Here is a 13321-nt window from a genome sequence, read left to right as displayed (position 1 = left end):
TAAGCCTCTGGTGTGAGAGAAAATGGACTATTCAGGTATCTACAGTGACAATCCTGAAGAAATACAAGATACATATCTTTTCTGAAATATCAAGTTTACATGTTCAGTCTACCTGTAACTTTGTGTACATACTACATTTTTTAATCACTTAAATACTTAAAAATATATGATGTATAAGACTAGAAAAATAGAATGCTTAATTAATGAGCAGCATTTCTTGATCATCTCAGATAACAGAGATATATATGACTCTAGCCTTTTGATTACATGTATCAAGTATGTATACAGTGACACCACTATTCACTTGAACACTGTTAAATACATATTAAGCATCAATTAAATATTTAAATATTAAGTATTAATTAAGCATCAATTAGAAATCACACTTGCCTTCAGCTTCAGTGAAGCACTTAGAAAAGTTTATTTTGTGCTTAGATTTTTCTAAAGCATCACAAAATTATTACACATCCAAACTCTTCAGTGGTAGAATATTTAATATTCTAAACAAGAGGCCTTTAAAGGGGACATTATAGAAATTGTCTATTACCATAACAGAGAAGTGATCCATTCAGAGTATCTATGTTTTTTCCTTTTACTGCAGCTAATGCATTTCTTTACTGCTGCCCCACAACTCCACCCACTTCCTCTTGCTGTAAGGTGAAAACTATTCTCTTTAAGGAGTAAAAAATATATTAAATGTCCCATCTTGCTGATACCCATCTGTGAAATACCACAATAGAAAGTAGAGAATACAGTTTGTCTTTTCAAAAACATAAAACTTTATGAGTTTAAATCATCTAACATACGTTGACTTTGTATAATCAACTAAGAACTTTTTGGATGAGGACAAATATACACTGAAAACACACACTGTAAGATGCTTTTTCCTGAGTAGAATACTAACTTTATATCATATTAAGCTTCTGTGAATTTTCAAAATAGAAAATACCAAGGCTTTTCCACAAAATCAAATAAAAATCAGGAATGTTTGCCTTCACATCCAAAAAAAAGAAGTTCAAGTACAGGTTCAACAAAAATGATGTAAAATCTGAAACAAGTAGCCAAAACTTTAAGTTATCAGATGGCTCTTCACTTTAAGTATTCTTCAGTAAACTTCAGTTTGAAACAATTTATTAAAACATGAAAGACATTTCTAGGAAATTATCCAATTTGGAAAATAAAAAATGTAACCCATGGTAAGAAAAATACAAATCATACACTGAACACAGGAGAACAAAAAAGGCAACCAACCTTTATAAACTTTCTAAACATATCCTGTATTATCATGGGTAGAAAACTGTAATTAAAGTAAGGTAGTTTTTATTAGTCGCATAATCTAAAAGTATGAATAAATTTTGGACTTTAAAGGAGATAAAGGGTTTCAGAGTTGTTACTGAAATACACATTTCTTGAGACAATGGGCAAAGTTCCCATTAATGGGAAATATGTTCTCTTCACACAGTGAAACTGACAAAAATTATATCAAATGAGAAATCTTCTTCTCTAAAGTAATCTCCTTAAATACCTCAATAATGCAATACTTGGGAAATGTAATTTTTCAACTCAGACTTGAAAGTTATTATGAAACAAACATACAGAAATCTTATTGCTTGGCACCAGATTTTCCAAAAATAAAGAACTGTTTGAACCACCATACTGTTTTCAAATCCTATTTTTTCACAGTGCTACGTTTATTTTCCAAAGGTAGAATGTTCAACCTAATGACAATCCAGGCTGAACCTTGCAATGTACAAGCAAGTCACAGTTCACTTCAAACCAAAACAAATGCTCGATCTTCTGTTTCTGCCAATATCATATGAAAATACTTGTAAAAATTAACTAGGATTTATCTGTGGCCAGTGAAGGACCCACAGAACGTTGTCTTACAGCATTCTGTGCAAAGTCTTTGTTTGCTCCTTCTTTGCTTTCAGATTCCTCTTCTGAAACATCTTCTACATCAGCCTCTTGTTCTTCCTCCACTTTTTTCAAAGGTTGGGAAGATTCTTGTAGTAATTTTCCTTAAAGATAACAACCAGAAGTGTTTTGTTGTTGATGTATTCTAATACAATCAAGATACAATTCATATGCCCATAAACTGCTTTGGCAATGATTTATCAATCATGTTTGGATTTCCAAAAGGAAAAAGCTGTATTCAAGAACAAATGACACTATAAAAATAACTGGTTTGGAAGGTCCATTTTACTTACCGAATTCATTCTTATTACCCACCTATTCATGAACTGAACTGAAATTAATGAATCAGAATTAATGCTGTGAATATGGATGTCTATAAGAAAATAGACTGCATTAAATAAAACTACATTTACTATTAAATCTTCTAGCTAATAAAGATACTAAGACAAACTTCAATAGTACCCTTGTTTCAGCTCCCAGGCAAACAGGAATCAGACGAAAGCTATTTTCCTAGACATGATTCTTTTTTAAGTGGAGTCATAAATGTGCCTCCTCCTCTCCATATATATAATTTTACTGAGGCATAATTACAAACAACATAATATACCTATCTTAAGTATATAGCTCAATCACTTTTTTAGTATGTACATACGCACACTATCCCCCCCCACCCCAGTTTTGATAGGAACTATTGCAAGTTAACTTAAACTTAGAACACTTAGAACATACCATGTTACAGAGATACAGAACACAGACTCTGGCTAATGAGCTTTTCTCTGTTCAGTGGTCCAAGACCGTCCCTAATTCTAGGCAATACAGAACGGAGCAGGAAGAAAAGGGGGATAAGGTAGAAGAGACCACAGGAATTCCCATACAGTGGACAATCTGTTGTTTGATCTGTCTGGCATATCTCTTTCTACTGGGTTAACTCCTTCCCTACGCCCCATCCCACGCAGCTGTAGTTGAGTACAAACAACAGCTGAGAGCAGTGCTTCTCCACCAGGGGCGATTCTGCTGGAACACTTGGCAACGTCTGGAGATATTTCTGATTGCTACAAGTGATAGGGGCAGTGCTGGGGCAACCAGGGGGATGATGCTAAAGATTCAATAATGTACAAAAGAGAGCTTGTCACAAGAATTAACCAGCTCAAAAGACCAACAGAGCCAATGCTGAGAAATTCTGATTTACAGTTTAAAAAAAAAAAAAAGTGAGCCCTCTACACAAGTACTCTACACAGAGTACACCAGAATTTTTCCAAAAGATAGGTGAGTATAGGGAGAAGTATATTTCCTTCTTACTCTGGAATTATGAGCTACAGCTTTCTGTAGTTATTCTATGCTCAGGACTAAAAAGAGCCCCAAATGGAACAAGCACAAAGTCATAGAGAACTGAGCAATTCAGAAACATTTGAGCCCCAGGATTTAGTCAACTCTGTCTTCTGGCTTCCTCACTACATGAACCAATAAATTCCTATTTTGCTTCAAATTAGACTTAGTTGGGTCTTTTCCCAGCAACTTAAAATCTAAGCCAAAAACACAAAATGGAAAACAACTCAAATCCAGAAGCCTGGTATAGAAGGGGCAATATCACATTAAAGTATGGATTAACATCAGCAGTGTAACAGATTACCTAAGACAAATCTGTTGTTAGGTTTAAGGTTTTCTAAGCAAAAAATATAAAAAAACATACATTTGCTGACTTAACTGTCCAATAAGTAATCTGCGCTTATTATACTTTTCCAACAGATCAGTGTCCCTTGGTGGATAAAATTATTCCCTCCCCTCCATGCATGCAACTTTTGATATCGATGCAACTATCTAAGAAATTTTTTAAAACCCTATCAGTTCTTCAACAATGAATACTTAACTGCCATCTTCACTGAAATGTTTCTAAATTGCTCAGTTCTCTCTGACTTTGCACTTGCTCTATTTCATTTCAGAAGTTTTGACCTCAGTAAGTCCTAAGTCACGAAGGCAGCACAATAGAAATATCAGGCTAAGAGTTCAATTTAGGTCCTACTCTCAGCTCTCATTTTTGCGTAAACCTGGAAACACAGTTCATCTCTCGGAGCTTTAGTTTACTCAATCACAAAATGGGAAGAGTATCACTTATGCAGTCTACTTTAAAGAGCTGCTGAAAAGCAAACGGGATGACACAAAGTGGAAGTTCTTTATAGACAGTAAGAAGGCCTTCATAACAGCATAATTTTCAAAATTAAAAATAAATGATAGGTAGGTAAAATTATATTAAGACAAATAGCAGTGAATATTCTAATTCCCATCTTGTAGTAAAATACACAGCTAATGAGACTCCTAAAGCAGTGACAGGAATTGCTTTTCCCAATATCCTAACAGAAAAACTTGACTCATATACAAAGAAAAAGCCTCAAATGTGGTCACTATACCAATGAGATGACTTCAAGACTGGAATATATTCAACTTTTTTGCACCCAAATATACTCAAATGGATCCCTGAACATTATGGAATTTTCAAACAAATTGACATTAGGTCAATGGTTATCAAATATCTGTTAAGGTACATGCAGTGTTAAAATTCTCCACACTATAAAAGCCAAAATAATGACTATTATGTTCCTAAATGCACTGGGCTGCCATGTCATTCTTACATGAAATATGTGTCTCTCTTCTGACACTACTCTGAATTTAGAAACCCTAGTTAGAAAAGCAACCTGTTATGTGTGTGAGTGTGTTTATTATCCCAGAAATGAATGGGATTACAGTAAACAAAAAAATTTTTAAATATACTTACTGGAAGGGTATGGCTGGGGTCTGCGCCTTTTTGAAGGACACAGACAATCCGCCACAAATATCATGAACTGCAAAAATAAACATAAGAATCTGAATGTATAATAAAAAGCTAGAGCAATTATATTAAATCACAAAATTCTAAAATATTTTTCTTCCTAGTACTCCAAAAATGAAGAACTTACAAGTCCTAATAACAGTCCTGAAAGCAGAGTTGCTAAAGCAAACACTGTATATGATCCCCAAATCGGTAATCCAAGGTCTTCAATAAAATAGTTATGGCAAGTCTAAAATCAAAAGAACAAAAAATAAACTAAAAGTCATAGCCATTTCTTAAAAAAGTTGACAGTGTCAAAATGTTTAAAATAGAAATAAATTTGAGCCCTTACCCTGATCCACATAGAGAGCTGAAAGAGTGCTGACATACTACTCATCCTAAAATAAAAAGAAAAACCAAGTCATATACACAGCTCTGAAGTAGAAGACGTGTATATTATCTATATTTTCTAGTTTTGACTCTATAATTTCTAACACAACAGATTTTATTGGTGATATTACTCAAGATTAGGGAAACAACAGTGATTTCAGGCCCCTAAGGCTTACTAGCGAAAATCAACAGTTTCAGAATTTTTGCCAGTATGTAATATCCTCAAACAAAACGCTTGATCTTTTTTCCTTTTCTCCTGTTGTTTTGCCTTTAACCCAATGTACTGTGAATATGGGTTGAGCTCTATGGAACCAGCTAGTTTGATGTTAGGCACACTGTAAGCAAATGGAAACTCTTATTCACCCTTAAAATCCTCCAAAGAACACGTAAGGAAGGGAGCCTGAAGGAAGACTGGGAGCACTTGCTGAGTCGATCCTTCTCACCTAAGAATTACCCTCCTTTCATATTAAAATTAAATAGAACTTACAATAGTATTAGTTTGATACAGTTTAATAACAACAAAATAATTACCTAAGAAATAAGTCACCACAGAAGTAAAAATAACTATTTTCACATAATTAAACCCAAGTAGTTTTGACAGGCAGTCAGAAAAAAGGTATGCTCCCAAAATTAGGTTTGTGGGTTCTCTCTAGCATAAGTGGCACCCACCAACACATACTAATTCACACATAAGCCAGAGCACCTGTACTCAGAATGACCTAATCCAATCACCAGTCTCAGAGGGTGGGGGGGGCGGGTGCCCCTGCCAAGCCAACCCTAGGAGTACCCTTTATTCAGTCTAACAAGAAAGGTATGAACTGCTGCCCTGAGGAGTCACCAGAGACTTCCAAGCAACCCCCACTTCTTCCATCAGAAAGAGCAAGAATCATTTATAACACGAGATTTCAAATAAAATCAGTTACATTTTCACTCCAACAGAGAAAAGTACTTTAATCATGTTGCTTCTGTTGTTTAAAACACAAAATGGGAACAGGAACAAGGAACCAAAACATAAATCACCGTGCAGGCTCACTGCAGCCTGTGCTAATTAGATTCTATCAGGAACATTAGGTCCCTTACTTGGTTTGGTGGGCATGGTGGTTCAGTGGGTGAATTCTAACAGTTCAATTCAGAAATATAAGGAAAAGGTCCTACAGATAAACTTCTATTTTAAAACACTGTTTAGGGATAAACTTTCCTGCACTCCCAGAATCCAGAGCATTCTCTTATATACTGGTATTTCCAATTCTCCATCCTCCAAAGACACAACTGGTAAGAGGACAGGAAGAGATAACTTAGCTGGACTAGGATGAGTCCACGATGGCCTCAGAAAAACTCAATATTCCCAGAGGTCTCTCAAATGACCTGTGAGGCCCTGCTCCCCAAGAAAGTAACAAAAAACCTTCTTGCTATGCCCAATCCTTACTGCCCCATAGACAATGCTCATCCATACTATTCACACAAAAAAGTTACAACAGGTGGAATAATTCAGTCACATTAAAACAAGGAGAGAAATCTAAAAGTTGCACAAGTCAGTATATGGTTGAGGCTTCTCATTCAATATTAAGCTTGAATGATAGCTTTACCCATTATGTCACTTCTAGAGGAATTATTTTGATGATACAAATGACCATATTTACAGAGCTAAAATATTCCTAACAAGACTTTCAGCTCAATTCTATAGAATGCCTCTCTCTACCTTAAAAAAGGACCACACTATCTGTTGGACTTAGAAGATAAGTCTAAACTAAAAATATCACAGAGTAAATCTGAACATACTGTAACAGTCCTAGAAATAAAACGAAATATAAATGATTTACATGAAATACATGATCCACTTAATTCTGAAATAAAGAGAAAAACCCTTTATACTTACAAAATAGAACCTGGACCAAACCATGATGACACGGGTTCAATACTTTTCCACTCTTTGTCACTTATAAAGTTTATGAAGTCCTTCTTAGTTCTTGGACCCTGATATCGCCTAAATTCACCATCTTTACAACTAATGAAGATCAGAAGCAAATATTAGCACTGAATACATAAACCTTGTTTTGCTATTTCTATAATCTCATTTTACGATCAATCTTGTACTCAAAATCAGCAATGAGCAATACACAAGTAGCAAATTACACTAATTACCTACCCTTAACATCTTAGCCCCGTATTTCATTAACCACTGAGGTTATATTTTTAAACAGTCATAAGCTTTCAGACTTTATTATATTCTTCTAAACAATAAAACTATAGAATAAGTTTTAGTTATATTAATTTAGTTATATTAATAGTTACATGTCAATTTGTTGTCGTTTAGTCACCAGGTTGTATTCAACTTTTGCAACCCCATGGACTGCAGCCTGCCAGGCTCCTTCATCCATGGGATTTCCCAGGCAAGAACACTGGAGTGGGTTGCCATTTCCTCCTCCAGGGGATCTTCCCAAACCAGGGAACAAACCCTCATCTCCTGTACTAGCAGGCAGATTCTTGTAATCTCTGGTGGCTCAGCAGTACATCTCAGTGTAATTACATCAATTACATCTCAGTAAAAAACTGAGGAGAAAAAGAAATCCGGTATGTAGATACATATCAGAAAATTACTTTTAAGCCACAATACACACATTAAAAAGACGACTTCACGAAAAAGTGGTTAGAATAGTGTCTAACATTTATTATTTATTAGCTACTATTAAACTAGAAGTGAACAATTTGAGGCATTTTTCTGGTCTTTTCGATCATAATCACATCATCTCAGCCATCAAGCTTTAAGTCACTGGAGGCATCTGGTGCAGTGCAGTGATTCTATTTTACAGTCTGCTTCCTGACACCCACCTCCTCCTCCTCTCCAACATATGGAGCTCTGCCATAGGATCATAAGTGCTCTCCCTGTTCCCATATCTTCATCATTTCCAATCTACCTTAAGTAATATTGCCAGTCTAGGCCTACTTACTTAACACTTCTATTTTGATCACTTACAGGCAAAAACTCCCCACTACTTACAGTAAGATTACAGGACCCTTTATCCATCCAAAAAATTACAGGTTAGCTCCCACTCAAAAAACCAAAGATTTTTGGAGAAAATGGCATTTGAGCTAGTTTTGAAGGATACGTACGATTTCAACAGGCAAAACTTAGGGGAATGGGCATGATAAACAATAAGATTAAAAGAAAAGGGCAGGAAATTCTAGAAAATTTCAGGGAGTGTTGAAAAAGCTGGGAGACTAATAAGGGGCATGTGGAGAACAGGACTGCATGAAAAGGGTGAGAAGCACTTATAGGGAACATGAATTTAAACAGATACAAAGGGGAAATAAAAAGGGGAAACATATGAACATGAAAGAAAAGACAAGGAATGTCAAGATACACACAGAATCGCTGAATTCTTGTTTCAGGAGACAAGTGCCTCCTGGCAGTCAACACATCAGCTTAAGGTTCAGGGCAGATACAGAGATTTCTTATGGCTAATTTAGAAGATAACGACAAACTAAAGAGCCTACACTGAAGACTACATAATGGTGTTTACTCTAACTTAACTGTTTCATCCACCACTGTTCCCAAGGCTGAGCTAGAGCACTTTCTGAGCTAATGTGTAGACATTCCATGCTCCTACTTATGACTGTTTATGAGACAATCCTCAGATGGAACACTTAACTCTGCACTCCTAATAATTCTACTTCCAAGGTTGAGTTTAATCTCCATATTCTCAGGAACCAGTCCAGTGCAGTGATTTTCCCCCTTATCAAATTTCCTGCAGTACTTACCACAACTCTGGGCTCATGATCACTTATGCCACTATTTCTCGTGCACGTCATTTTCTAAGGCAATTAGAAATCCCGGAGATCAGGGATTATTTCATACCTCATTCATCCAGCTAAAGGCACCTAAGATAGCACTAAGCAAAACAAACCTTCTAATAAACTTACTGAATATAATGCTCTTTACACATGATCAAGGCTAGAGGCTACTGTTCTGATTATGTTATGATGCATCCCTCATAACCACAGAATCTTCAAATACTTACTGATAAATAGTAGGAAGAGCAGTTATGATAAATCGTCCACTTAGTCCTACAAATGAGAAAGATTAGAACTAAATACAAGAAAGAACATACAGGTTTTACATGAGCCGATCTTTTACTACTTAAAGGTTGACGCTATTATTTAAATACTAATAGGCAAAGAATATGAAATTAGACCTAAAAAGAGTTTATCTGTATAACACAAACAATGAAAGAAATTTCATTTACATACTTAAAGCAACTTAAAAAAAAAGACTATATATTAATTTAAAAGTACATAAAATCTGAATATTGAAGACATTTGTGAACATATATACATATAAACATTTGGTCAATCATACCACCCTAAGATTACTAGCATGAGTCATGGGACAGCACGATATAACTGTAGTCTTATGTCTAAAACCAAAGGAAATTGCATTTGATAATCAAAAAACAAGCACAGAGTTTCTAAAGTATTGTTAAAAATGGAATTGACTCTTTCAAAAGGTGGGCAGTAACAATATCAGCTAACATTAACCATGTGTTAAACATGAAAATGATGAACACCAATCTATGGCTCAGCTTTCACATCTGTAAAACTGGGATACTATCTATCCCACAAGGTTGTGTAAGGACTACAAAATAAATGCAAAACACTTGGAGCAGTACCTGTAAGAGTAGTGAGTGCTCACCAAATACTAGAGATTATTCCCATTTGGGATAGGGGCAGAGCCAAGAATCCAAGTTTACCGTGGCCAAGAACAGGTAATAAGCATCACGTAAGCGCAGGGCTTGACACCTGTCCAGGGAGCCAAGTCAGGAGGCCACAACCATAAGGGCTCTGTAATTAAGAGCCCATATCCTCAAATCATTATTAACGGATTAAATTTGGAACCCAACTGCAGAGACTTAGATAATTTGTCAGGGAACGTGACCTGGACTCTACAAAGAACTTCAACCACATGCTCCTTATTCTAAGCTTGGTACATATGTAAATACTGGGGTGACCAATGTCCACTTGAGCCATAAGGTTCTATGGCTTCTCACAGATGTCTTACATACTTGTCTGGGGCCTGGGATGCTAAGGAAAAAAGATGAGAGGAAGTTACATGGGGAACAGTGAGGGGAGGGAGATGCCTCCAAGTTCCCTTACAGAAATACAGAAAAGAATTAAGCTGCCATACACAACTAGGGAACACACTTCACACTGAACCCTCATTAAGGAGGTGGGTAAATCAGCTTAACCAGCTGTTCATAAAACCCAGTGAAAGGCAGAATTAAGACCATGTAATGCGGAAAACAGGATCAACACACATCCCAACCTGCAAAATGAACCAGAGACTTAAACTACCTGGCTGCTCTGTGACATCAACTTTTGCAACATTAACCTCAAGATCTTCTCCCCATTCGGCAAAACTTTCCCATTCTGGTTGAAGATTCTGACAAGCAGGACACCATGGAGCATAACTAAGAAATACAGTTTAAAAAGAAAAGTTAGAACACTCTAATATAAGCATTTAGGGATAAAAATTCTAAAATGTATAATTTGTAAAGAACATCTTTTAAAAACAAGATAGCAAAGTGGTTTAACTTTGTGAAAACAAAAAGGTTTTAAGTATGAATCTAACACTCTGGAAATCAAGAACTATGAAATGATAATGCTAATCACAGAAAAGTAATTCTGGGAATAAGTTCTTAAGACACAAGGGGACTTTTTAATGTGCAAAACAGCTCTTTAAAAACCTTTGGATTTCTCTATATAATGGGGCCAGAAAGCTCAAAGCCGAATTTGGGGTGCATCAGTTTTAATAATTTTATGTGCAAGAGTCACAAATGCAAAGGGCCAATATGAAAAAAAGGAAGCACCCAGTGCTGTGGTGAATAGGACACGCATGCCTCATTTTAGAGAGGGAAACACTACCCAGTTTGACTGTCAGGGGAACAGCTGGCCCCAGGGAAGCTGGCCCAGGACTGCAGGCTATTCTAATTTAAAAGGAGCTGAAAATCCTCGTTTTTATGTAAAAATGCTACCCCAAAACTTAACCCAGACACAAACACTAGGCAGGCCAAATGAAATTCTTTGGCCAGACCTTGGTCAACCTCGGGTTTTCAAATCTGTGGCCAAGCATACTAAGCATTTTAATTACTCTTCTGGTATTCCCTTGAAAGGGCCTGAATCTTTCAACTTTTCCCATACTGTATATTATCCCATAATTTACCGCGGTTTTTTTTTAATGGAACCAGGTAGAATAAAATGTATACCTGTTAAACATAATACAGTTTCTGTACTTCATTTTCTGTTTTCTTGACTTATTTTATGAAAATAAAACTTCTAAAAGTAATCGGCATTGTGGAAAAAGACTAGTACCACACACAAAAGCCAAAGTCCACAACAATAAACTGAATTACAATCAAAGTATCTCTGTAACACAATTCCTGATTAAAATAGATTTAACGTAGATAACTAACTTGTAATAGAAGCAGCCTATTATTAGAAATACTAGACCCTTTTCAAGTTTCTTTTGTTTCTTAGGTGCTTTTTATAAGGTTTAACTTCATATTCAGTAAGCTAAGGGAAAAAATACTATGGTATATGTATTCTTAATTTCATACAGATGCTCTAATTCAAATTCCCTAATATTTCACTTTTGACTGCTATATTTATTAGTTGGATCAATTTTTCTTATATTGATAAAAAAATCTCCTTGAGTAATACTGGATTGTAATTTGCATATGAATTCATAATCACGATTGCTCAACACATTATTTATGAAATCGTTGAGTATTTTATAGGCACAATCTAAAACAAGTTACTGAGGACAATGAAAACCAAATGCTGTCCCTGGTTCTATTTCCTCACCCCTGCATCTTCAACACTTTCTGAAAATTGTTTCGCTGAGTTACAAACTATATGCATACTATATAAACATTTCCCCTAATGTTCTATGCCTTGTTTGATTTTATGACTGGAGTTATTGGTCTGGCCTTCTGGGTTCTCCCCTGGAGCTGTCCACCTCCACCTTCCTCCTTAACTGGCAACCCAACCATACAGGGAAAACACCCACCTGAATCTTGCTAAGGAAAAGGGTTGTTCTAATAACCTTTGCATGTGTACACTGTGTTAGTTTCTGGAGACAGAAAGCCACTATAGCAATACCTGAACATATTAATTAAAGCTATGTCTCGCATACGTAAAATCCAGGAAATAAGACCTATCTTATAGAATCTGTAAAGAATTTAATATGATAATGTATGTAAGTGCTTAGAAGTGTTTCAGTTTGGTTCAGTCACTGGGTCATGTCCCACTCTTCCCGGCCCCATGGACTGCAACAGGCCACGCTTCCCTGTCCATCACCAGTTAACACTCAAAATGGGTGTTTTCTACTAATATCACTAATATCAGTAATACTGCCACCACCAATTTAGCGACAAGAACAAACGCAAATAGTTTATTATCTACCGATACAAAAGGGACATTATTATAATGGAATTAGCACAGACATGACTTTATTCAAACAGCGTGTTTTGCAATACCACTTAGGAAACGTAAGAGTAACAACCCATAACATTCAGTACGTCGCAAAAACACACACCGAAAGGAAAAAATGAGATGTGGGCAGAGAAAAGCAACAACAACCAAAAAAAGAGGATTTTTAAAAAATAACCCAAGTTGAATTTATTTGGCATTTAAAATATGCCTAATTCATAAAATAAAATTTTAAATAAAAGTTTCCAACTGTAACATTCTAAGTGGACTACTTTTTAAGGGTAATTAGAGAAAAGGAGAGGAGACTTCAGTTAATTTCCCTCTTTTGTAGAGTTTGGTGAAATAAGTCTGTGAGTCTCTGAAGACTCATTCTCAAATAAATAATTGCATAGGAAGTAGAAAGACCCACCTCCCTCAACCCCAAGGCCAGGAAAAGTTGAAAGAATTCAAAGCTGAACGTAACCTCACAGGCGCACCTCAGCCCTAGCAATCAAACTAGGATGCACACTTTAGGGGAAATTTAAGAGCATTCCCCGGTAAGAAACGAGGAGAGAGTAAGACCAAGGCGGTGGAGGATCCCAACAGGAGTCAGGAAATCTCGAGGAGTCGGGGGGCTCCCGCCCCACAACTCAGAGTCACAGTCCCGGGCAGCCTGGGATCCGCATGAGAGGAATGAGGATGATACCGGGGGGTCCAGACTTGGATCTAGGACCTCAGCCCACCGAGGGG

At 36.3% G+C, this 13321-nt stretch overlaps 1 protein-coding gene across 1 annotated transcript in view; it reads right to left on the bottom strand.

The window, feature by feature from the left end:
• Nucleotides 1–397: 397 nt before the first annotated feature.
• TMX1 (thioredoxin-related transmembrane protein 1) overlaps nucleotides 398–13321 on the bottom strand; it is a 13393-nt gene continuing 469 nt past the window's right edge. The window contains exons 2-8 of the mRNA XM_010842265.1: nucleotides 10457–10572; nucleotides 9127–9172; nucleotides 6984–7112; nucleotides 5070–5115; nucleotides 4866–4967; nucleotides 4685–4751; nucleotides 398–2018 (exon numbers count right to left, since the gene is read on the bottom strand). Of these exons, the coding sequence (XP_010840567.1) occupies nucleotides 1840–2018; nucleotides 4685–4751; nucleotides 4866–4967; nucleotides 5070–5115; nucleotides 6984–7112; nucleotides 9127–9172; nucleotides 10457–10572 (685 nt within the window). The 3' untranslated portion in view covers nucleotides 398–1839. The remainder of the gene's footprint in view (nucleotides 2019–4684; nucleotides 4752–4865; nucleotides 4968–5069; nucleotides 5116–6983; nucleotides 7113–9126; nucleotides 9173–10456; nucleotides 10573–13321) is intronic.

This window comes from Bison bison, unplaced genomic scaffold (genome assembly GCF_000754665.1).
Source record: "Bison bison bison isolate TAMUID 2011002044 unplaced genomic scaffold, Bison_UMD1.0 scf7180017864174, whole genome shotgun sequence".
Taxonomy (NCBI): domain Eukaryota; kingdom Metazoa; phylum Chordata; class Mammalia; order Artiodactyla; family Bovidae; genus Bison; species Bison bison.
The sequence above is the reverse complement of the archived record's forward strand: the minus strand, read 5'-3'. Positions and strand labels throughout refer to the sequence as shown.